The 26067-nt window shown below is 36.3% G+C and overlaps 1 protein-coding gene across 7 annotated transcripts in view; it reads left to right on the top strand.

Moving 5' to 3' along the window:
• The window catches only part of LOC145678611 (uncharacterized), a 150217-nt gene that overhangs the window by 43231 nt on the left and 80919 nt on the right, over positions 1-26067 (top strand). For 3 of the 7 annotated variants that reach the window (XR_014130414.1, XM_081748962.1, XM_081748964.1), the window contains exon 5: positions 12168-12455. Coding sequence is in view for 6 of the 7 variants with exons in the window: in XM_081748962.1 (XP_081605088.1) it covers positions 12168-12421 (254 nt within the window). In the remaining variant the exon portion in view is untranslated. Of the gene's footprint in view, positions 1-5935; positions 6208-12167; positions 12668-23172; positions 23257-26067 lie in introns of those variants that run through there. The other 4 variants (XM_081748965.1, XM_081748960.1, XM_081748963.1 and 1 more) reach the window with 3 other exon arrangements.

The following is a 26067-nucleotide window of genomic DNA, read 5'->3' as shown; positions in this document are numbered from 1 at the left end:
CCGCGTGCAGACAGTAATAAGATGGGCCTTTAGAATATTTGCCATTGCATCCACAACAGTTGCCCTGATATTCACAAGGATGTTGTGTGGATGCTAATTGTAGTTCTTCTTGACAACATTTCATCATTCATAGTCTATTGGGTTAACATCTGAGGAGCTGAGGGGCTGTATGTTGGGAGTAACATGGTCATTAAAATTGCCAGCCAGCCATTCTTGGGTGGTATGGCTGAAGCGGAGTCTTAGTGGAAAACGTACGGTTCACGTATTAGACGTTGTTGAAAATTCATCGTCAATGCCAGTAAAAACTAACTGAAGATACTGTGGAAGTGGGGGTCTGCGTGGTAAGTAGTTCATTTCCCACTTTACATCTTGAGCCAGTTTAACCTTATACTATAGTCGATCACAGCGTATACATGCGTTTGGTGTTTGGGTTGTGGAAAAATTGCAAGATTTATGTTTCATCCTTATATATATACACACACGATATGAACGATGCCTACTCCTAGAAATAAAGTAATACATTCGACTTTTATACGAGTTCTTTTACTTACTGTGTTTAAAATTAGATGTACCATTAACTGAATTTTTTGTGTGTTCGCTGGCACTTTCCTCAGCAGTTTGGGAAAATCACAGGGTAGGTGTCAAGAACACTGAATCAATTAAGTTATTAGAACATTAAATATTGGGCGCTGTAAATAAAGAGCTACACATACAAGTTATTGCAAACATACGTCAGTTCGTATCCTTATGATATATTCACGTGGCATTAATAACAGTATATTTAAAAAAGAAAATCTACTTTCGAACAGAAGCCTGCCGTCTTTGTTAGTTTAATGTCTGACGCACATGCCTTTAGTGCATGTGATATCCAATTACGTTCCCTGTAAGAAACGTTGAATAAGTGATTCGTAGCTTAAATGCAAACTGTATATCTCTTCCTACGTTGTGAAGTCATTTTTGTATTCCATCAAGATCCAAGAAGCATGATAAATAATAACACATAACTCAACCGATCGCGCCGTGGAAATTCTAAATCTATATAAGTAAATAGTTACCACTGTTATCATACTGTTTATCACTGTTTACAAAGAAAGAAAGAAAAATATGACAATAATTGCTTGTTGCAGTGCACTTGCAGCTCTGTATTGCACAACTTCAATGATCTTTGGGATGCGGTAGGGAGTGGAAGCACTTGAGGTGACTAAGCTAAAGCAATAGTTCGTAAAGATCATTTATATTGTGTCACTTTTGTGTGCGTGTGTTTGTTTTGTTTTTTAACAGCGCGAGTAACGAAAAGTTAAGGAAACAGGTTGCACAGCTTGAATCTGAGAAAATTATATTTTTTCTCTATAAAAATAATCGCTAACATTTTCGAACATGTAATTTTATGAAGTTTCTGTAATGCCTAGCCACAGTAACTATTTTAAAGCTTAAATCATTCATTTATTATTGTACAAAAATTATATATTTCTTGTTGATCAATATAAGTAATTAAAGATTTCGGTGGAAAAAGGGACAGCTCCAATTTTACATTTGATTCAGGACTGGGGCAAAACATTGTTAAAAATAAATGTATTTTACTTTAGCTTACAAACTTTTTGTACAGAAAAGTATTATTACAGGAGTAAAACCTTTCTTTACAAGAAGTGGAGGCAAAAATATAATAAATTGATTTTTAACAATGTTTTGCTTGCGTCCTGCACCAAATGTAAAATTGGAGTTGTCCCCTTCTTGCACCGAAGTCTTTAGTTGTTTCTCTATTTACTTTTAATGGTTTGATACTTTACTGATTCAAATCTATTTAAATGTCCCGTAACCCGTGAAAATTAATTTTTGTGATATAAAATGTTAAAATTTAATAATCAACTTCAAATTTGCTTATATTTAATTTGTACAGGGTGTAACTTAATAATGTCACAAAGGTCAGGAAACGATTTCTGACACCGAGATAAGAAAAAAAAGTTCTATAAACATATAGCATATTGGCACAGTTCGCGAGAACCGAAAGCGTGGGAACAGTAAGTTCTAAGCAGTACATATCGACGTGCAAAGAGACACAGACGTACGTTCGTCGGGCACATCACAGGAGATGTTCAAATTGTCCGCTATGGACAACAGTGCATGCATGACAAAGCCGGGTCATGGATTGGCGAACCCGTTCGAAGATACCTCACTCATTGCAAACATTTGTACAGGCGTTATGGATACGCTGTTCCAAATTGTTGATATCGTTGCCAGAAGTAGCATACACCAACTTTTCATGTGTCACCATAGATAAAAATCCTTTGGATTGAGGTCCTGAGACCGGGCAGGCCAATGCACTGGACCGCCACGCACGATCCGTCTTGGGAAGTTGTTGTTCAACTACCGGCGAACATTCACGCTGAAGTACGCGGGAGCCCAATCATGCATTATCACATGTTGCAACAAATCGCTAGGGGAACATTTTCCAGTATTCGGCCAGTATATCCTATAGGAAGGTTAAATGCTGTGCTCCATTCAATCTTCGGGGTAACATATGTGGGCTGATCAGTTGATTATGGACAATACCACATCATACATTGAGTCCAAATTGGTGTTGATGATGAGTGAGAACCGTAGCTGGGAAAGTGCTTCTGCCACGTGTGTATGTTGTGCATGTTGACGATTCCATCCCTTCCAAACGTGGCCTCGTCAGTGAACAGTACTGATGCCTGAAACAGCATGGTGGTAGTGGTCTGTTGAATGAACCACTGGCAGAATGCTTTATGTGGTTGAAAATCTGCTTCTGTCAGTCGTTATATCCCTTGCAGGTAGTATGAGTATAAGGCTTTTTCATGTCACGCACGGCACACAGTCACATGACTAACATGGATTTTACGGCTAAATTCCCTCGTATTCGTACCTAGCTCATTGTCCGCAGCCTCTAACACGTTCGTCCGTAACAGGTGTTCGTATAGTCGAGACGCTCTATTGGTCCCCAACCGGCTTCCTTTGTACTCAAGCAGAAAATTTACCCTAACCGCCCTCATAAATAACACTCCAAATAAGCCATAAACGGCACTTGTTCGGTGTCGAAGTAATACGTTGTTGCCATCGTTAAACTTTTATTATCATTATATAATAATGATACATTATATAATAATAATAATAAATAATAATAATAATAATAATAATAATAATAATAATAATAATAATAACACAACAATCATTAAAGGAATTCAGTATAATAATATGGACAGGGGCGGTCAAGGACGGATTTCTGGGATTGGCAAAGAAAGATTGTATTTTTTTCTCATCGGGCTTTTGCGGCAATGCCTTGTGGGCGGGGGGAAGGACAGGGGCGAACCACTTCATATGTTTGGTTCGTACAAGCGCTATCGTATGGAAGTTACACAATATTAACAATATGCTATATTTAAGAGTAATATAAGCACATATCATGAAACTAATGATTGATTTCTTTTTTTCTCTTCATTACAACGAATTCAAATTAAATGAAATATTTCAGTTTAACGTGCCACAATTATGCTCTTCAAGCTAAAGGAGACGGAAGGCGGAGGATGCAATGAAAACAAAAGTAACGAAAAAACTAGATAAATCTGTCTTTCTGCGAAGATTACTGAAGAATCAGTAAGCAAGAGGGTGAAAATTGTAACATCGCTTTCTTTTTTAGCAGGTTAACTGGCAGGCCACCCTCAACTGGAAGGACATGTTGAATTTTCCCTCCCATGTAACAAAGAAACACGCGGTTTCCTTCAATTGTGTTCCGCTTCTTTTGTAGCCGCCTGGGGACGGTTCCAGCGATTTTACTGTACACGACGGGGTCGACCAGCATCTATATGGGCAGCTAGTATGGTTCTGTTTCACACACGCGATGATAAATTGCTGCAAAATCCTTATGAAGGTTGGCGTCTATGAGGAAAACGCTCCTGATAGAGTCGTGCTGCCGCACGCTCCTTGTCATCTGCGCGATCTTACATGAATAGCATGTCGGCCTGTCCGCGGTTTGAATAACGCATCATGATTTAGTCGAGCACAGTGACTTGTCCTATTCAGCACTCGCAGCGCGATGACCAGATTCCTATACTGTAGCGTCTTGAACGCAAGCGCCACCCGTGTGTGTGAACTGAGCAACTACATATTGAACACCAGCGTCGCCTGTAGACTTTCTAGACCGCCATCTCTAAGCTTATTGATTTTCGATATCTACCGCTTCGAACGTACTGCTCGCACGCTTTCCGCCCTCGCTAACTCTGCCAATGTGCTATATGTTCAAATACATATTTTTGCTTATCTCGGTGTCAGGAATCACCTCCCGACGTTTGTTACATTAAAGATATCCTCTATATATACACGTAAATTTCTTTTGAAAAAGGTGATTTAACTAGATTTGAAAAAGAAATCAATAAAATTACATAATAAAAAATCAAATTCATTCACGACAAGCAAACAAAAAAAAAAAAAAAAAAAAAAATCCATATATGCCAGTGTGCTAAAAAATAAAAATGGCGTAGGTTCTTATACAACACCAGCGCTCAATAACAACGAATATTCAGTATGTACGTACGCTAGCAAGTGCAATAAAATGAAAATGAAATGAAATCTTTCAGTTTAACATCTCAGAGCAACCAACAATAAGAACAATTAACCCGGCGAAAATAAAAAAGACGTATGAATGATTGCTATCCCCAGAAAGGAAATAAAATATATTAGGTTTTACTTACATGTTTTTGCGATTTCTGAATACTACTTGTACTTCCGAGCTAGCGACTCTTGCCTGGAGGCTTGGTCGCGGAGGATAGACACAGGAGAAAAAATAAATAAATAAATAAAAACATCAGGAAAATTTTTAAAAAATGGACTTACCAAGGTAGAGAAGTGCTGAAGTACTTTGTCCTAAACAATGATCCAAGCAAATAATGGAGACGTGGGTTGCAATATGGTGGGGTTAATTTGCGCATTCTTTTCTTCAAGGTTCTTGCTGGAAGGTTGCCAACTCATGTATGATTTATTTTATTTTATTTTTTTTAATGAACAGATTTTTAAAATCGAGTCTTTGTACTTCATTTGCAACCCACAGTAAAATTTTTGAATCTTGTATCCTGTGTTAAGTTTGTTTTAAATGTTTCGACAGACCTAACACTAAACTTTCCGATTAAGCATTCCTAACGTGTTTCTTCGCACAGATCTTCAAAGGTGTACGGAGACATGCTGCGTGAAAATCTTCTGTAGAGCTGTTGTCAGTTGGGAGAGATAGGAAGTTCCACCCATTTCGCGTCACTGATTTCGGTTTCAGGTCTATTGAATCGTATAACAGATAGTTAATACAACATTGGCATAACAATAAAAGTACCAACATGAATTGGCAGGTGAACAAAAGAATCGACACCGATTAACAAAAGAATGCACAAATTAACCCCGCCATATAACCCCTCCGTTTCCATCATTTGATGTATCTTTATTTTGAACGAAGTGCTCCAGCACTGCTGTGCCCCAGTTATTCCGTTCCTTTTATTTTCTTTAATGTCTTTATTTTTCTTTCTTCTGTTTGTATCCTCCGTGACCAGACTCCAGGGCAGAGTCGAAATCTCGGAAGTACAAGTGACATTCAGGAATTACATAAACGTGTAAGTAGAATGACAATTAAAATTCCTGATCGTGTCATGAGAGTGAAGTTACTATATTCGATTTGTATACGTATTCTTACTTACTGCGTACGTAATATATGATGTAGCAATAACTGAAATATTTCAGGTTTCCTGACACCTTAAAATGATTACGTTATTTAAGTTAGCAGTGCAGTCTGTGCTATCACTCTTGACATTTCTTTTTTGAGCCATAAATAAATAAATAAAAGAAAGAAAGAAAGAAAGAAAAGAAAAGAAGAACTTCAGTGTTTTATTCCGCAATTTTATTCAGTATTTTATGTGAGTGAATTCTTATTTTTTAACAGCAAGGGTGCAGGTTATTGCAGCAAAACGGGAAGAACGTGCACGAAGAAATCGGAAGTGTGTAAATAGAAGAAAGAAATTGGATCCTGAGGAGCAAAGAAGGAAGCGATTGGCTGAAGACAGAGAACGAAAGAGGCGTCGGAGGGCAAATGAAACTGAAGAAGAACGCCGGTTGAGACTGGAATTACAACGTCAAAGGCAATTTCGTTTGCGAAAGCGGAGAGCGTACGAAGAACGCCTAAAGCAGTTGACGCAAGACTTGTAACCTGACTTCTGAAGTGCGTGTGAAGTACGATTTCTGCAAGTATCTTAATATTTTTTGGAAACTAAATTTTGAAGAATCCATTCAAACATCTAAGTTTTCATTACGAAGTATATACGTTAGTTCAATAGTTTTTTTCAGCAATTAATATCGAATATAGTTCGCTATTTATATAATTTAATTCATGATCATCTGTAGCAGTGGTATAACTATAACTATATGGGCTTACTTGCAAAAATAAATTTCGGGACTTCTAAAAATATTAAAAACTCACAGGAATTAAATAATCACTATTACTTATGGTATATTGCAGCAGATAAAAATGCAAATTAATGTATTATTTATCATTATAGGTAATGGTATTAGCATCTTTCATAATGTCAATGATAAAATATGAATAATTTCGCGGCAGATCGAATTCTTCTACCAGTCTGAGCTTTTTCACAGACATTTTGGTTAAATTTGCTTTTCACATATACCGAGAACCGAAGAGGGGACTACAAAGGTAAAATAAATGATTCATTTCACAGAATCCAAATTGCTTCCAAACGCATAAACCATGAAGGCATTCCAGTATGTTTAGCACACACAGAGAAATACATTCCCTTGTGTCTCATGATTCAACCAAATATTGTGAATCGTAGCGCCATACATATGCTTGGCCAACAAGATGATTACAGGATACCACTATCGTATGCTCAAAGTTCGAAATTGGCAGATATGCACCCCGTATGTCCATTTTATGTAACTCGCGACGGAATGTGATTTTCGACGTAGACTGTGCGAGATACTGCTTGAGTTGCTCCGTTACCTGCACCGCAATTGCACAGTTCTGAGAGACAATCCGCTTTAGTGCTGGACGGGATGTGTCACTAAGAATTTTCTTTCGACAATTGTTGCTTTTCGCCAATGTGGATTTGCCGAGGCCGTCATCACCGTGACACTGTCTCGTACAACACATCCAACACAGAGCGAATTTTGTCACACTCTCACGAAATAACCGACTGCCAAGAATTTGTACTCTTTAGAAATCAGAGAAGTCTTCCATTTTACACTATAACCGTTTGCTCAGTTCACTACACACTTCGTTCTTCTGCTTCTCACATAGTACGTAGTTTGATTTAATACACTACCGCCAGCAGCCCAGGGGTAACATCTCCATTTTGATAACCATCTTCGTGTACATAAGGTTGATCTTAAATAGCTTTACAGTGATGTGAAATGGACATTCTTTTGAAGAAAAAACTTCCACTATAGTATACCTTTATAGCGAAACACGTAACGATGAACATTACTCTGAATCTCTTAAATATACAAATTGTTTGGCTTCAGAATTTACATACTCTTGTAGTCTACATTTGAGACTCAACCGCACTGAACTGCACAGTTCTTTATTCGGATCAATTTCTTGCCATGGATTTCTTATGAACTGAATCATTGCACCAACAATACATAGCCTTATGTAAATGCCTTATCTTCAACAACACTTCAGAAAAGAAGTCCATAGGGGCATGATCTCGAGATCTTCGAAGTCACTTAATTAACCTTCATATCTCCATCCACTTATTTGGAAATTCTTCGTGTAGAAAGTCTCATACAATTCGTGCGTAGTCAGCAGAGCAGACTCCCAAATCGTGTTGGAAATAAAAGTCTTCATCGTGTTCAAATGAATTTATAATATTCCAATCCGCAAGAGTCTTGAGATACGCGTGTTGGTCTACACTTATGTTGAAAATGATAAGTCCAATGATTATTTTACACAACAGACCAATCCGACAGTATTGCCGGGCTGATTCAACTGTTGCTTACTTGTTAAGCGGGATTTTCTGTTGAGTAATAGTCACAGTTATGGCTATTTACAGTACTCAACAGTTTATAGTATGATTTGTCAAACCACACAATTTTTCGAAAAATTCCATCACCTGCATGCTCCACACAATTTTTCGAAAAATTCCATCACCTGCATGCTCTTCTTTCAACAACACTGGATAAATGTAAGCAACGATTTGAATCATCCTTTAATAGACTATGCATCAGTCTTGGTCAATACAATTTCAAAAATAGACATAATATCAAGTGACGCAAAAGCTGCGTGCGATGCTTAGTTTTGTAGATAATCCACCTCTTGATTTTTGGGGAGCTTTGAACAAACACCTGAGGAAGTAACGTTCAATTTTCTGTGGTTGTAACATAGATTGATCGACCACTGTTCGGAACATTACCGACGGACCTTGTCGCTTAAAATTTGTCACGTGATCTGTAATTGTCAGTCCCGATATAGGAAATGTGTTAAATTCTTCACTTTTTTTTTTTTTTAACTCATTAACGATTTCTGTTTTACAGTAATTTTCCTAATCCAGATTCGTTGTTCTGTAGTTGCCAGGCATCGCGTCACAACAAACTCAAATAAAAAATAAATAATTAGTAAACAATAAAAAAATAACAATTAGTAAATAAAAGACAAACTGAGCAAAGCTGAAAAGTGCGAAAACAAAATATCCTGTAGCCATAAATATATAGTGAAAATAGTCATCTCAGTTCACCTAATAAATTGTATTCGCTAATAAATAACTGTATACTTACTTATGCCCACTCCTATATACAGGGTGGCCCATTTTAATCTTTCCACGGAAATATCTCAAAAACGGTTGGACATAAATGAACCAAACAAAAACTCAAATACGAAATGCCATGGGGCATACCGAATGGTGTTGTCGCGGTGCCTCCCAGGGCCGCCCTTCAAGGAGCCCAGAGCCCAAACTTTAAAATTTTAAATGGAAACATGGGGCGAGTGATACATTGTTCGATAGATATTTAAAAACTAAAAAGCTTTGGGGCAAAAGATTTTTCATATCGGTTACCGTATTCAAGATGGCCGCCAAGACACGGTGCCTGTATCAGATAAAACGTCCAGTACCACAAATATGAAAACGGTTGGAGATAAATGAACAGTCAAAAAGTGAAACAGGAAAATGCCATTGGGCGCGTCAAATAACGTTTTCATGGTGTCCACAGGGTCGAGTTTCATGGGGGCCCAGGGCCCAACTTAGTGGCAAAATATTTTTTATATGGGTCACCGTTTTCAAAATACTTATGTAGCCGCCAAGTCATGGTGCTTGTATCAGATAATATGTCCAGTATCACTAATATGAAAACAGTTGGAGATAAATGAACAGAATAAAATTCGTATAGAAAATCACAGAGGATATTTATCATTCCACAGATCGAGAATAATGCAACGGAGAAAAAGATTATTAAAGTATAATTGACATAATGCAAAAGAAAAAAATGTAATTCTTTTAAAAATATCTTTTCGACTTCCCTCCGTAAATGCAAGAAGCGGGAATGAATGGTAAAATTTAAAATGAGAACCCCACTTTTACTTGCAATAGGTATGGTTTTCTAAAACACTTGTTTGTACAAGTGACTGGTACTGTAATGAATAAAAATAAGGTGAAATTCAAGTTTAACACTCATTTGTATTGCAAAGTGTGATTGGATGGGGAAAAAAGAAGCAACTGAAATGAAAACCAAAGGTATTAATAATACATTTTTGGAACTTGCAGACATTTTGCCCGCCCTTTCGCTCCTGATAATTTATTGCAATTTGTGAAAGATGTTTGAGAGGCATCTACATCAGTATGTACCGTTTCGTTACTGAGGATCACAACTGAAATTACCGCTGAAAGTTATTCAGAATGTAACTGGACAACATTTCAGTGAAGCTCATATTCTATCACATGCAAGAAGACAGAAGGAAAAGAATCAAACCAATATCGTGCAGACGACTGTTGAACAAAACCAACGTTTGTACACATTGTTCTAAAATTGCATTCTTTAACAAATTTGTCTCAAATTTCAGTTGATTCATTTTTGCATCAAATCATTGCCTGCAATCAAAATAGAAGGTATTATTTAACAAGAATTTTACGTACTTTGTCCCATTACAGAGACACCTATCTATTATAAAAACACATTTCAGATAACTTTGTTTCGTAGATACAATTTGCAAAAACTAAGATTCTCATTTGCAGTTTTACCGTTCCTTCCCGCTTCATCCACTTACGGAGGGAGGTTGGGGCAATAATTTTCTAGGAGTTATATTTCCTCCTTTGCATTATGGCACTTTCACTCTAATAATCTTTTCCTCTGTTGTAACATTCTCGAGCCTTGGAATGATAAATACCGTCTGTGATTTCCTATTCGATTTTCTGTTCTGTTCATTTATCTTTAACCTTTTTCATATTAGTGGTACTGAACGTTTTATCTGATACAGGTACCATGTGTCGGTGGTCATTTTGAAACGGTGAGCCTATGAACAACCTTTTGCAACAGCGCTCTTTATAGCTTTTAAAGTTATGTTGAACAAGGTATCCACTCACCCTATTTTTCCATTTACAATTTTGAAGTTTCGCCCTGGGCTCTCATGAAGGTGGCTCTGGTAGTCACCGCGACAATACCAATCGATGTGCCCCATGACATTTTCTATTTGAGTTTTTGTTTGGTTCATTTATGTTCAACCGTTTTCATATTAGTGGTACTGGATGTTTTGTGTGATACAGGCAACATATCTTGTCGGCTATTTTGAATACGATGACCGATATGAAAAATCTTTTGCGACAACGCGTTTTAGTCTTTAAAGACCTATCGAACGAGGTATCACTCGCCCCATGTTCTCATTTAAAATTTTAAAGTTGGACCCCAGGCCCCCATGAAGGGCGACCCTGAGTGGCATTTGTTTGGTTCATTTATATTCAACCGTTTTTGAGATATTTCCATGGAAAGATTAAAATGGGTCACCCTGTATATATATATATATATATATATATATATATAGTGGACCATTTTTGTTAATACGTCTTTGTAACTTTTAAACTAATATACAAAGAACACTTAAATGTTGTACCATATATACATGAGTAGGGAGACGTTTGACATACTCTGTGATACCACAAGGTTAACAGTGTTATTAATCCAACATAAAGAATTGTATTTTTCTCAAATAGCACTGCGTCAGGTCATTGCACATTTCAAATTCACATTTTAAACGAAACTTACGGTCTTATATTTATTATTCAGTGTTGCAAACTAAGGATGCTAGTGTTACAAACATGCACATTTTGGTGGGCTCTACAGCAGTAATAACGCAAATGAACAGACGGGCCAATGCACATCCAAGTAACTTAAAAATCTAATACTACGATCATGATATGACGGATGTCATATGATATGAACAGTTACAAAAGATTGAAAATTTAATTATTTTTTCTTTCAAAAGCCTTTATTTCGAGAAACTGGATAAATACTTCATCCAATTGCATATATGGCTATTAATGGATGTGAAGATTACAATGTCGTTTACAGCAATTTGATAAACTGTTAAGGTTTGCAACATTGCTTAAAATTATGTAATCCCAAGAACTTATTGAAAAAGTATTGTTGTAAAGCACGTACCAAAAAGTATTGTTGTAATGTTACAGAAGCAAAGTAAATTAAAAAATGTTTTAAGAATTTCCCACAAATAGCCATTTCAAGCAAAATGACAAACTTACTTTTTATATATATTTTCGCGAATGGTTTGAGATACCAAATTACTGTAAAGACATTATGATCATCTTGTCTATTGAAAACCATGTACACGATTCGATGTGATACTTACCTAAACCACTTTTTCGAAATAAAGTCCTTTGAAAAAAATTCAGTTCCTTGTGTCTTCGTTTGTATTTATTCGAAATACGTCACATGATGACCGTATTCAATATGAGAATGTGTGAAGTTAATATATTCAATTTTTATATGTAGTCTTACTGTGTCTGTTCTAGTATTAACTGCACTGTTTTGGATTACCTGACTCCGTAATATAATTGCATTATTTTATGTTAGCAGTTCAGTTTGTGTTACCATGCATGACATTTTTTTCTTAACTGAGTTTTATTCAGTATTTTATGTAAATGAATTCTTATTTTTAACAGGAAGGGAGCAAGTTATCTCAGTAAAACAAGAGGAACGCCGACGAAGGAATCGGGAATGTGTAAATAGAAGGAGGAGATTGGAGACTGAGGACCAACGAAAGAAACGATTAGCTGAAGACAGAGAACGAAAGAGACGTCAAAGGGCAAATGAAACTGAAGAAGAACGCCGGTGGAGATTGGAATTAGACCGTCAAAGGAAAATTCGTTTGCGAAAGGAGAGAGCGAATCAAGAACGGCAAAAGCAGTTGACTTAAGAAGATGTATAACGTAGAAATTTCTGAAATCCACGTAAAGTACTATTTCTGCTAGTTTCGTAATATTTTTGAGACGTGAATTATAAAATGAGGTTCTTAATAATTTTAAGTTTGTTAAATTTTGAAGAATTAATCCAAACACTTAAGCTTGCGTTAGTTCTGTATTTTTCCATCTATTAAGATCGAATATAACGGGTGATCCAAAAGTCACGTACATCAAAATAATAACCAGGCGACATTAAGTAATATTACAGAAGGTTGATTAGTCTATATGTGTCCGATTTTAAACCTTCACCCGTACTCACAGAATCCGACAGATCTGAATAATACAAACAGCAGGAGAAAACCAAAGGACTTTACTATTGCGCCAAGTTAGCATGTGTGTGGTGCGTACATCATGACTCCCAAGGTGAACTAATTTTACCAAGGCTACATTGTAGTACGTTTCCACGTTTTCCGTGACTGATTCAAAAACAGTGCTGGGAAAATAAATTTGCATTGAGGTCAACGACCATTAAGAATATAATTAATTGACACAAACACCACAACATTCCAGCATTTTGTTCACTTAATAAAGATAGTACAAAGCGACCGTGTACTGCGGTGACTCCACGTGTAGCTGGGAAGTTGTGGCAATTCCTTGACATGCGTCTCTTATGAACTGAGTCATTTCATCAACAATTCATAGCCTTCTTGCAAATGCCTTATCTTCAACAATACCTCAGAGAAGAAGTCCATAGGGGTAAGATCTCGAGATCTTCGAATTTCTTCAGTTGACCCTCGTTGCGCTATCCATTTGTTTGAAAATTCTTCGTGTAGAAAGTCTCGCATAATTCGTGCGTAGTCAGCAGATTCCCAAATTGTGTTTGAAATAAGTCATCATCGTGTTCAAATAGATTGATAATACTTCAATCCTAAAGATGTTGAAATACACGTGCTGGTCTACACTTATGTTGAGAATGGTAGGTCCAATGATTTCTTTACGCGACAGACCAGTATGCCGGATTGATTCAACTGTTTCTTACACAATTATGCCTTTTTATAGCACCTGACAGTTTATAGCGTTAGCACGATTTTTCGAAAAATTCTACAACTTATGTGCTCTGCATTCAACAACACACTAAAAAATTGTAAACGACGATCTGAATCATTCTCTACTAGACCATACATCAGTCTTGGTCGATATACAATTTCAAAAATAGATGTCACATCAAGCACGTCAAAAACTGCGTGCAATGCTTAGTTCTATAGATGGTCTAACATTTGATTTTGGGGGGGTTGAACAAACGTCTGTCTGAACAAGTAACATTTTCTGTAACGACGAATGGTCAGCCACTCTTCGGGACTTTACCGACGGACTCGGTCATTTTAGATTTGTCACGTGATCTGTAAATTGTCAGCCCCGATGTAGGAGGTGATAATTTCTTCACTCCTTTCTTTTCTAACTCATTAACAGTTTCAGTCTTACAGTAATTTTCCAAAATGTAGATTCGTTGTTTGTAGTTAAGTTCCCAGGCATCGGCTTCACAACAAACTGAAATAAAAAAAATAATAACTAGTAAACAATAAAAATATAACAATTAGTAAATAAAAGACAAACAGCAATGCTGGAAACAGTGAAATCAAATTTTCCTGTAGTCATAATGTATGATCAAAATAGTCATTTCAATCCATTTATTATTCAACTATATCCACTAATAAGCAACGTTATACCTACTTATATCCATCCCTGTAAAAGATATATACTGGCAGAGGGCACGGTGGCTCAGTGGTAGAACGTTTTCCTCTAGTGTGTGGCATCTCTGGTTCCCCAACCACGTAAGTTTGTGGTGGACAACATCGCGCCTGTGAGTTTCCTCGGGGAACTCCCATTTCCTCCCGTCTCTTTCCATCATTATTCGCTTGCTTTAATGATCCATCTTTCCTAGCCTAAAGGGCGTAATCCAGGGACGTTAAATTGAAACATTTCATTTCTTTATATATACTGATGTGTAAAACTTAAGGACGAGGTACATAAAGTAACATAAAATATTGAGTAGTCGATGGAAATTAATGAAAGCTTTGCAGCATGTTGCTAGAGATCTCCCAGACATACACAGGGAAGAAGACGTGCACAGCCTGAAGGTAGGAATGAAAGGGATGAGATAATGTGTGTCAGGAGAGCTGTTATATCATGGCCCGGACACAACATTTGTGTGACTTCACACGGGGAAGAGGAATGTGGAAGACGGACGAAGTGTGACAAGTGTGGCCTATGATTTCGGCATTGCCTGTAGTATTATTCACTTGCATGAGAAGCATTCCGAACCACAGGGAATACTGTGCAAAGAAGAGGTGGTGGTCGACTATGATCAACTACATTGAAAACTACTATGTAGAGGACGATTACTACATTGTGAAGCAGAGTAAAAAAAGACTGATGTCAAACAGCGAGTACAATTTCAAACACATCTAAGAGGGCTGCAAGTTGCCCAATTTCAAGCTCCTCAGTGGCACATCGATTACATGGGGTGGTGTCTTTATCTGACAGCCATTAAGTTGTATTCCGTTGGTACCTGCACTTCGTTGGCACCGTTTGTGTTAGTGCCAAGAACATCAGATTGGACTAAGGAGAAATGGGGTCGCGTTCTCTTCCCGATGAGAGCAGATTCTGTTTGAGTAATTAATTTAGATGTACACTTATCTGGCGAGATGTTGGATGGCGAAATGAACCCAAGAATATTGTCGAACATAATAATTTTGGTGATCTGGTGTTCTTGTGTGGGGAGGCGTAATCTGTGTAGAAATTGAAGCACTTTGAGGTGGGAGTGGGAGTTAGTGTGTGCCTAAAGTATACTTGTACTTGGAGAAACCAAGGAGAGAGAGGAGAGTATACCCGTACTTACAGACTAAGGGCGGGGAGATTTGCTTAGTGGTTTTCAAATCCCCTGGGTTTTCTCATTTAGGTTTTTAAAGTTGGTGAGATTTGGCTTGTATGTGCCAAGAAAAACACCAGCAAAACATCAGTGGTTTTTCGTCTGGAGAGTTAAATATTTCTGGGTTTTTAAAAATGGAGATATTTGGTCTACAGTGAAAAAACCCAAGGTTTAACTACCTAGCACTTTACTGGGGGAAGTTTATCCTACTAATAGGAGTGTTTTTTCAGACGGAATAATTTCCTGTAATCAACCTGGACGAAATAGACCACATCGATTACGTGGGTGATGTTATTGAGAACCACCCACACAAAAGAAATTATGCAATACGTGGCAGAGTAGATTATTTAGCAGTCTGCAGTAATGAAGAATTTGGAGATCGTTTTGGCCATACCAAAGAAACTTTCCGAGCATTAATGCATTTGATTGAAGAAGATCTACACAAACCAGTACGTAAGCGTGACTGCTCCGCAGATTTACAGGTATTGATTACATTACGCATTCTCCGCACAGGCACTTTTCAACGAGTTGGTGATTTGGTAAATGTGCATCGCACAACTGCAGGAAAAATATTTCACAGTGTAGTTGAAATTATAGCTAGAAGAAGGCCCCAGTTCATAAAAATGCCTGCAGGAACAGAAGTGCCTGCAGTGAAACTGAAGTTCTATGGGGAGTCACAATTCCCTGGTGCAATTGGAGCAATTGATTGCACGCATATTCTAATTCTGTCACCCTCTGGTCCAACTGCAGAGTTGTACAGAAACAGGAAAGGGGTACATAATATCAATACACAGCTAATTTGTGATTCTAATATGAAAATATTAAATATCGTTGAACGTTGGTCTGGCTCCACCCATGATTCAACAGTTTGGAGGAACTGTTCCCTAAGAGTCATAGCCGAAGAAAGAACCCTTCCTGGATTATTAATAGCTGACGGTGGTTATGCTTGTACAAGCTACATGTTAACGCCTATTCCAGATCCTCAAAACGCTGCAGAAGAAAGATATAACCGTGCTCACAGGAAAGCAAGAAACGTGGTAGAACGAACAAATGGAGTACTAAAGAAACTCTTCCAAATACTGCAACGTGGGAGGCGCTTTGGTCCAAGAAAATGTGCAACAGTGATTGTGGCATGTGCTGTGCTGTATAACTTTGGTTTCTTGAATGGTGAGAATTATGGAGGTGAAGAAATTGATCCTGTATTCCATGAAGAGGTAGATGTCATTATTCAAGACAACCAGGCTGGTAACAATTTCCGAAGGGCGTTCGTGCAGAATCATTTTTCGTAACTTATACTACACCTATTAACTGTGTGACGTTTTCTTCTGTTCTTTTAAAACGTCTTCCAACAATAACAAACAAACCGTCGAATCTGTAGTGTCTTATACATTTGTACCTAGGTATATCATTTTCCATGTACAACGTCAAAAAGAGTAATAAAATATGCGGTAAAACTCCACTTTATGTCTTCCAGTATGATAACATAATCCGACATTTTTCTTAAGTACAAGTGCCAAAATGTTATGTATCATAAGTAGGTTTAAAGCAAAACAAAGCTAACTGTACCTAACCTGAAATCAGGAGACATATGCCAAATATGCAGCAACTTTATTTATGTTTATTCCCAAAAGAAATAAATAGTACCGGTACGAGATATAGAGAAAATTGTCTAAGCGGAACCGAAACAAATAATGGTATATAATGGCAACAAAACATTTTATACTTGAAAGAAATGTGATTCAAGATCTTGTTAGAAATAAAAAACAAATAACGCTACAATGTAAACACAGAAGTGACATCAAACTCTACTGGATAATAACACACAAGTTTACAGCTGCTGGTATTGCTGCACTGGAACTTCTAACAGGTTCTGTAATTCAATTTCAACCTGAAACTGAAGCAAATTTGTGTCAAGACAAGCAGCATTGCATTCATTTAGATACTGAATATTTAGAATGTTCATACTCATTCTGTGCTCTATTTTCTTCATTTCATTGTTAGCCCTGTGTAGTTCCATATGTGCTTCATGTTCTTCTTGCTTCATTTCTCTCTCTCTCTTTGAATGAGATCCATCTTTGCTTCATGTTCCTTTTTTAGGTATGACATGCGCTCAGCATGAAGATCATCAGCACGCGACACAGTAGTATGTATTGCCTGCGAGGCAGCTTCTTCATCCTGTCTTTTCCTTTTCATTGTAGGTTGTTTTCTTCCCTCCTTGCAAATACTTGGTTGGTCTGGAATAGTAGTCGATTGCTGCGAAAGCATTCCATTGTTTACATCCCCATACTCTGCGTCATTGCTTTGACTTCTGATGTTTTGACTAGGGTCTGATGTAGCATCCCTATTTCTGTCTGTAAAGAATTGAAATATATTAGTTCCATGCTGAAGGTCATGAAAATGTTTCTAATGAAGTTAGGTATACGAAAGAAATTTTGTGAGCTCGTACGAGTCTAACTTCTTAAAAACATTCTTCACGAAGACCTAAATAAATAACACATTTTTATGTCATCTATTTATTATATGCAATATGTAACATACAACTTTTCAAATTAGATATTTCTCACAAGGCCTTTCTTCGCAAACCTTTTAAAATGTCCGCTTTGAAGAAATCGTAAACCTAAATGAAATTTGCTTCAATATTTTAAAAATACATTTGTTTCAGATGAGCTCACCAAACTTTTTCCATATAAGCTCATTACAAACAATTCAAGGAACTGTATTCGAAATCCTGTATTTACACTTCCTTCATTCCCGTATTTGAAAGAAGTTTATGACTGATTCATCTCAGTAATCAAGCAAAGACATCAACAATAGTACGTTTTTTTTTTTTTTTTAAAATAGGTGTTATCTATTCCATAAAGCTTAAAGATCGCAATTCCATACAAAGCATAACCTAACCTAACAATAATAAAAACATTATACTTGCTGTACAAAACTAAATTCTCTCTTGGGGAAATTCAAATGTACATATTTCAGGAATCGATCTTGAACAATTCTTTTTGAAGTACAAGTATTTTACAAAATTTGTTGTGAACATTTTCCAATGAGTATTGCAATGAAGAAATCAACAACGGCACATTTTTGAAAGGTGTTTTCTATTTCTAACAATTGAATGGTATATTGAATAAATGGGTAATTTTCTAACTAGTGACCTACTGGCTCATATCTGTTACTATATCTTAACTTAACCCAACATAACTTAATCGGTATTCTTGGAACTGGTTACGTTATTTTAGGGTAGGCTAGTTTTTTTTGCAGATATGGGCCGGTAAGTTATCAGTTAAAAGATTACCTATATGTTACCTGCTTTCTTGTAAGTACCCTGCATAGTTTCATGTAAACAAAAGTACATTTACCTTGAGAAGGCAAATTCGAAGTACTAGATGGATCATCTGCATCGGATTGTCGTTGATACTCTTCATCATGATCAGGGACATGTGAGATGCTCTCTGTCAGTGTTGATACCAATTTCAGAACAATGCTGAAGAGATGTGGTCGCCATGACGCCATGAACCCGCGCGATTAATGAATGGACTTTTTTTTTTTTAATTTTATAAACAAAATTCCACGGAATTACCGCACGCGGCCTTGAAACTTAAGGTCTAGTCCCAAAAATGAAATTGCAGCCAGCCTTTTGTCACTTACTAAATGATATTGAAATATTCCTCACTATCAATAACTTTGTCGAATATTTTCATCTATCAGTCCTAACGGCTTTCCCAAAAATAAAATTGCAGCCAGTGCTTTGTCACTTATTAAATTGTATTAGAATATTCTTTACTATCAATAGCTTCTTCCAGTATTTTCATATGTCAATCCTAATGGCTTTCCTTTCTCTTTAATCGATGTCGATTATGTAAGAGACATTTCTTAAAAACTTCCCGATGTCTCCTGACTTTTCCAGTGATTCAGTTGCTCTTACAATTCTGTCGTCCACCAAAATATACTTTTTCGTCCTTTTCACCTCTTTTAAATTCAATTCCATTTTAATAATCTTCGCATCTGAACGTTCTGCTTCTTTTTTCAAGAATACAGCCAAATTTTTCACTCGGAGGTGTGCTTTATCCACAACTGAGTTTATGCGATGGTTCCAATTTTCTACAGTGTTTTGTTCGGTGTCGTCTATGATAGCAGTTCCACATGTCAACTGATATTTGTGGATTTTCGAACCACTGGTCAGCAAAGTAGTCGAAAAATTCAGTCAGTTTTTCGTGGTCTTCTGTGGTACTATGGATATGTAGCCATCCTTTTCCTTCCTCCACTTCTGCTGGCTTCGAAAAGGCTAAGGCAGCAAACATCCTAATAGAGCCTTGTACTTTCTTATTTGCTATATATTACCGGTTGATCGATATGAGTCATCACCTGTGTGTCATTGAGACATAACTCTACTCAGTAGCCTGTTTACTAATCAATAAAAATAGCTCGAGACGAACTGCCACGGATTTGCATTGGGACGAAATACTACTACATCGGGACAAAATGCTACGGATTTTGCCTCGGGACGAAACACTACTAAACCTTTTGACAGAGTTGTATCCAAGCTGAGTTTTGAGCATATTGTGATGATTTCGGTAGAGCTTTTGTCGTGATGTGAGGATCCTTACAATATCCTTCCTTTTTAATTTCAGTTCTCCAAATGTATGTCCGATTATTCTTTTCATAGCAGCTCATCCTAGTTGATATGCTTGGTCATAGTTCACTGACATCACTGATGAAACCAGATGATAAAGAAACAAGTTTTCCAGATCTTTCATTAAAAGGATTATGTTGTCTAAGCCACAAGGTGATTTTTTCTAAATCTGTTTGGTCTCCAAATTTTCTTCATTCTCGTAACTCAGCATGTTGTTCACTGTATGTGAGAAATATATCTAAGAACTTCTCTAGGGCTTCATTAATTTTTAAGAAAAATGTGCCCAGAACCCAATTAGAAAAAGTGCTTTCTGTAATTCCTCTTCCGTGTGTAAGCTCTCCAACAGACTTCATAGGTTGCATAAGGCATTGATTTATGCACATATCTGTTCATGTACCTGCAAAGTGTCTTTGTGTTCTCTTAACAGTAAAAAATCTTTTATAGTATATAATTCATATTCTCTTGCAGAAAGTGTTTCAGAAATCTTAGCCATTTCCTGTACATAAATATGAGCTGATTTTGCATACGGCAAATGTCCTGCTGCATAAAAATACGGAAGTATTTGAGTTGTGGAATTTAAATACATGCTCCAATCTCCAGTTCTTTCAGAATAAACGAATTGTAGAGTTAAGTCTATGGTTTTCAGCAGGTTTATCCACAATCTAGCTGTTCTACTTGTATTTTCAATACGACTTCGACAACTATCAACTTGTGTAGGTACTTCTAAAAATGTAGGATCCTTTGATGCATCTGTAGTTGGAGTTTCTTCCGAAATATTTTTTCTAAACACTCTAGATGATCAGGAATCTGCTCTGTGGCAACATTTACTAGAGCGGCGCGAACACATCTGTCATATATACGGCCATTTATCATGTGATTAACAGTTGATTTGCTATATACGGTGCTCCAGAGGTGGTCTAGACTACCTCCTTCCATTATTTTTCCAACAGCTCCCATAATGGACATTAATAAGTGAAAACCACCTAATCGTACGACTATCTTCGAAATATCAGTGTTTGACTAGCGGTAGCTACTATGTCCATTACTTTTAGAAATAATGGCTGGTCAAAAGTTACCACACAGGTTTGGTTTTGTTTTCTGCTTTGGTCAGCTGCAAAATGTAATGTTGTGTAGATTGTTGAAATTTTACTAGGGTCGAGATTGATGAATGGTACAGCCATAATATACGTGATTGAACACACTTCCGAATTTCGCATTAAACACACTTCCGAATTTTGCATTATGCCAATCATAAATCCACTCCATCGTGGTTGCGACTTTAATTCATCAAGCGATATAAGATTGAAGGAAAATAGGAATTGTGAGGATTGAGAGATCGTAAGAGATCTTACATTTTGAAGATCACTTAAGTCCTCAATGACCATTGAAGAAACACTGGTATTTCTCCTTTTCATTGGATATGAGTACTCCCGAATCGTTGCAGTGCTAAAAAAAAGATCCAACTGGAATTCTCTTCATTGTGGTCTGAGTCTTGACACGGGTGCCGGATGTGATACACTGAATTCCTTCCATAGCATGAAAAGTGCCTTTACCATCAATAGTTCGTACATTTATAGCAGCAATATCAAAAACATGCTGTAGAAATCCGTCTGAATGAATATCTGGGGAGCCGGTGTTAATGAGGGATGCTAGGTAGGTTGTGACTTCATGGTAAGATGCACACACAATCCCATTGATGACATATTTATAGGTGTTTTGAACCGTACAATCGATGTAGGCTTAGAGCAAAGCTTGTCTATACGGGTGACAGAGATAATCTAGGTCTTACGGCAGGTACAAGGTAGTGATTTATAACAACACATTTCCTTCCAACTTTTTGTAACTCACTTAAAGTTTTCTTTTTTGTAACTTGAGATGTAAAGATCTCAAGACTTTTTGGAATAAAGTTTTTGCCACCTGATTTAACTGCATCCAAATTAGGATAGTTATTAAAGTCATAGCTCATTTTCTGTATATCTTCCCTTATGATAGAAGCCGCATCTAAAACGATTCTCTTTCGTTCGGCTTCAGGGTCAAGAACTCTGTTTTTATACCGCTGGTCCCCAATTTTATGAACATTGTTTAACAGACACAGTACATTTTTTTCTCCCAGGAACATTTGAGATCGTTATTTTTTTCTTTAAAATATTCGACAAGTTTTTTTTTTTTTTTTTTTTTTTCAAATGTTTGTGAGAATAAACATCATGCTCACCAGATATTGTTTTCATAATATTTTGAAACTCTTTTGTTGTATATTAACACTCATCATTATTTTTTACGTAATCGCATGGCTTAGGAAACGCAACGGCTAATTTTGTTTTCGGCCTACCTCTTTGCGTTTCAAGGGGATAAGCCTTAGTAAATTCTACGTAACAACTGTGGTAGCGTGCTTCTGCTACTTCTAGAGCAAAAGTACTTAACAGTCTGGCTTTTACAGTTTCTCCCTATACATCACTCCTAGTATTGCACTTTTGTATATTTAAAAAAAAAAAAAAAAAAAAAAAAAAAGTATTGTACTGACTTCATGAACCTCTTTCCTATATTGTTTTGGAATTTTAGAGCTGTCTGTCAGTAATTTTCCGCAAATAAACCAACACGTTTTTCAAATCCAAAGTGCCCTTATGGTCTCTCAGGGTTACACCAAGGGTTGAATATCTTGCAATTTTCTAAGGGCTGCCTGAATACTGGATGGTCTTCTGTATTGTTTTCTGCAAGTCTTGATGATTTTAATAATACTCTTTCCCCGAAACTTTTCATGCACATTGTCTTTACTTTGCACACTAACTTCACGAATAGAATGAACACCATTTTTCACAACTATAGAATTTCGTTAAATTCATTTTCACAAATTGCTCAAATGAAATCAAAACTATCCATTATATATATATATATATATATATTAATGGTGCTCAGATAGAATGGAACAACATTGAATTACTGCATTTTTGTCAATGAATTGCTATATCCTGCTGACGTAGAAATTATGAATTAATTTTCATTGTTCAAAATAACATGAAGTTCAAGTTTAAAATTAGGAATTTAAATTACTTTCTACTTATTATTTACAGTAGGTGATGCTGAAAAGAAAGTACTAATATTGATGTTTCGAAAACGATTAAGTACTGTATAATCAAAAAATTACAAAGAGTTTCTAATTGGGTTTCTATTCAGGCGTATTACATAACACATTTTATACTATTTTTCAGTTGGCTGTGAATAATCATGTAGTGATTAAACTTTTCAACGCTTGCCCTGCACTGAAAAACTGCTGTTTCGCAGTTAAGCCCAACGTAAGTTTGTCTATAGTTTTTTTAAGTAAAAAAAAGATAAGCTAAGTGAATCATGAGCATATAAATCAAATGTTACATTGTTGCTAAAGGTAGGAAACTAGACTAATAATGGCATATGATTGTATGCCTATCTTTCAGATTATAAACCAAAAATCTTATAAAAAACAAAAGTTAAATATGACCTAATGGACACTTACTAAATACTTCTCACTTCCGTGCACAAAATCCCAGCACATCCGAACTTTACAAATCTTGCACTGAAACTGCCACATGAAGGTTAAATAGTGTCAAATCCGGGATGAAGTCAGATAGACCATAAATATGTCGCAGTACTTAAGACGGCGCGCGGCTGGCCAGCCCAGCAGGGTGACTCACCCGCACCGGCACTTACTTCATAAGAACTGTCTGGACACCGTTCGTATTCGTACAAACCTATCAATGCATATATCATTTTAAAGGTAAGAAAACAAGCTAAAAGTCTTATTTGAAAAATATTGTCGTAACGTTACCAGGTTTTTAGTAATAATACCAAAAATATTGAACATTATATTAAAAAATCTACTTTTTCAGCATTTTATTTCAATAGCGCCGTATATACTTACTTTAGCTAAAAACACATAAGAAAATATTTAAAGAACAGAATGTGAAGAAACTAATTTTAAAAAATCATATTGATACGAGCTGGCTTAATCGAGTTATTGACATTTCAATGTAGATTTGCAAATTTGCATGTTTAGGGTCGTGGGGGAGGGTTGGGGTTTTTTGAGTAAATATTCCCCTTACGATGTAACAACTGGGAAATTTTCAGCTTTTTACTAATTAGTCCCTACAAAAGCCTATTTTTTCCTTTATTAACTGGATTAATATATGTCTTGAATAAATTCCAAAAGAACAGGGTTTGAATATGTAATCGTGTTACCCTAAACACATATACATACATACATACATTACAAATATAGTTTATTCAAGGAACGTTCAGTACCTCATATAAACAAATGCACGTGGTGCTTGTTTCATTTTATTGGTTAAAGAGTCTTGGAACATCCATGCGGCAGAAGAAAATAGTCCATTGTCAAGTAAGCTGTTTTTCTATGTTTTTGTTGCTTATAAGGCTCATTACCAGAAATGCAATTTCCTTATAATAAAATAACAGAAACAACACTGTATCTAAGAACTAAATTGAATTAATGCAACAAAAGAAAATACGCATGCCTTGAAAGTGGCTTTGATCCACCTTGAATCACAGTTTACAATATAGCCACGTGCGGGGACTATGTAAAACACCGACAATATAGCACGTGCTTCACGAAAAAAGCGCTGACCGATAGCTAATCATCCCATGACTGGCGGAGTAATGCCATTCTGCAATGTTTACATTAGGATCAGAAGGATCGTTGAATGAACTGTACATATATATACAAATGTACAAAATCATACATGCATCATTTTAAAAAGTCATGTGACTAAATATTACACAAATAATAATAATAATACTTTAGAAAATGTTCCATGTTGAACACAACATTGATGGTTCTGGCATATACATATTTAATAAATTTCAAAAGAACAGAATTTGAATATGTTACAATGTTACCCTAAACACACAGACTTCATATATATTTAAAAATGTAGGACTAAATATTACGAATTTGAAAATACAACCATGTTGCCCCAACTCATAGACGTTTATATGTATCTACAAATTCTTGGTTTTCTGAATCTTATATGCATCAATTCAAAAAGTCGTGTGGAACTAAATATTACACAAATAATAATAATAATAATACATTAGAAAATATACAATGTGGAACACAACATTGACTGATAGTCATGGTGTATACATCTTCAATAAAGTTTAAAAGAACAGTAACTTGAATATATAACCATGTTACTTCAAACATCATGTTATCCTTTGGACTAAATAAGTAGAATTTGAACTAACTTTTGCCTTCATTTTATTTCGTGCTTCAAGAATTCGTTTTGGTTCTCGGATGGGTAGCATCCGCTCTACCCGAGAATCAACAACTTAAAGCAACATGCAGTCTTTGTAAAATACGAAGAGCTTGTCTATTATGTGTGACATGAATTATCTGTCCCTTGCAATCTTGACAACTTGCAGATCACTGAGAATGTAGAGAATCAGGTCACGTTGTTCCATGTTACAACACTGTAGCTGAGTTTTGATTTGATAATATTCATGATTTTTTGGAAGATATTGCTCACCACTGTCATTTATTGACAGAAGAAAGTTTTTTTTTAAATTTATTTATTTTATTTTGCAGACATCCGTGATGCTCGAACAGTACTGCACGAAATGAACACTTAATTTCCACAATGTATTGTTCCTGACTAATTCGCACTAGTCCATCAGGGGACACACCAAGAAACGGTATGTTTCATCGATATACAATCCACATCGATTCACTTTCACATTATTTGCGTACATACTCTGTCCTAGCAGTTTCTTCTTTGGCTTTTTTCCGATCTACAGTGGCAGTAGAAAGGGGTTGAGGATACAAAACATTAGAAGCTAATGGTGTCGACAGTGTTGACTCCCTTCTGTGAGCAATTTCCTTCATATTCGAAGCAGTTATTCCAATCCTTCTTTCCTCAACCCATTCTTTGGAATCTGCTTCAGCTCTTGTATGCTTCTCTATTTCCATTATCCTTTCTTTTTCTACTTTTACTTTGCTTGTGTAGGATTCCTGACAAAATACTTCCAACTGCTCTTCAGGAACATCGGAGAGACCATAATCAAAATTTATCCCTTCACATCCTCTGGGAGTCATTTTTACACTTTCACGATACTTC

Source organism: Thermobia domestica, chromosome 2 (assembly GCF_964235325.1).
Source record: "Thermobia domestica chromosome 2, izTheDome1.hap1.1, whole genome shotgun sequence".
NCBI classification, from domain to species: Eukaryota; Metazoa; Arthropoda; class Insecta; order Zygentoma; family Lepismatidae; genus Thermobia; species Thermobia domestica.
The sequence above is the reverse complement of the archived record's forward strand: the minus strand, read 5'-3'. Positions and strand labels throughout refer to the sequence as shown.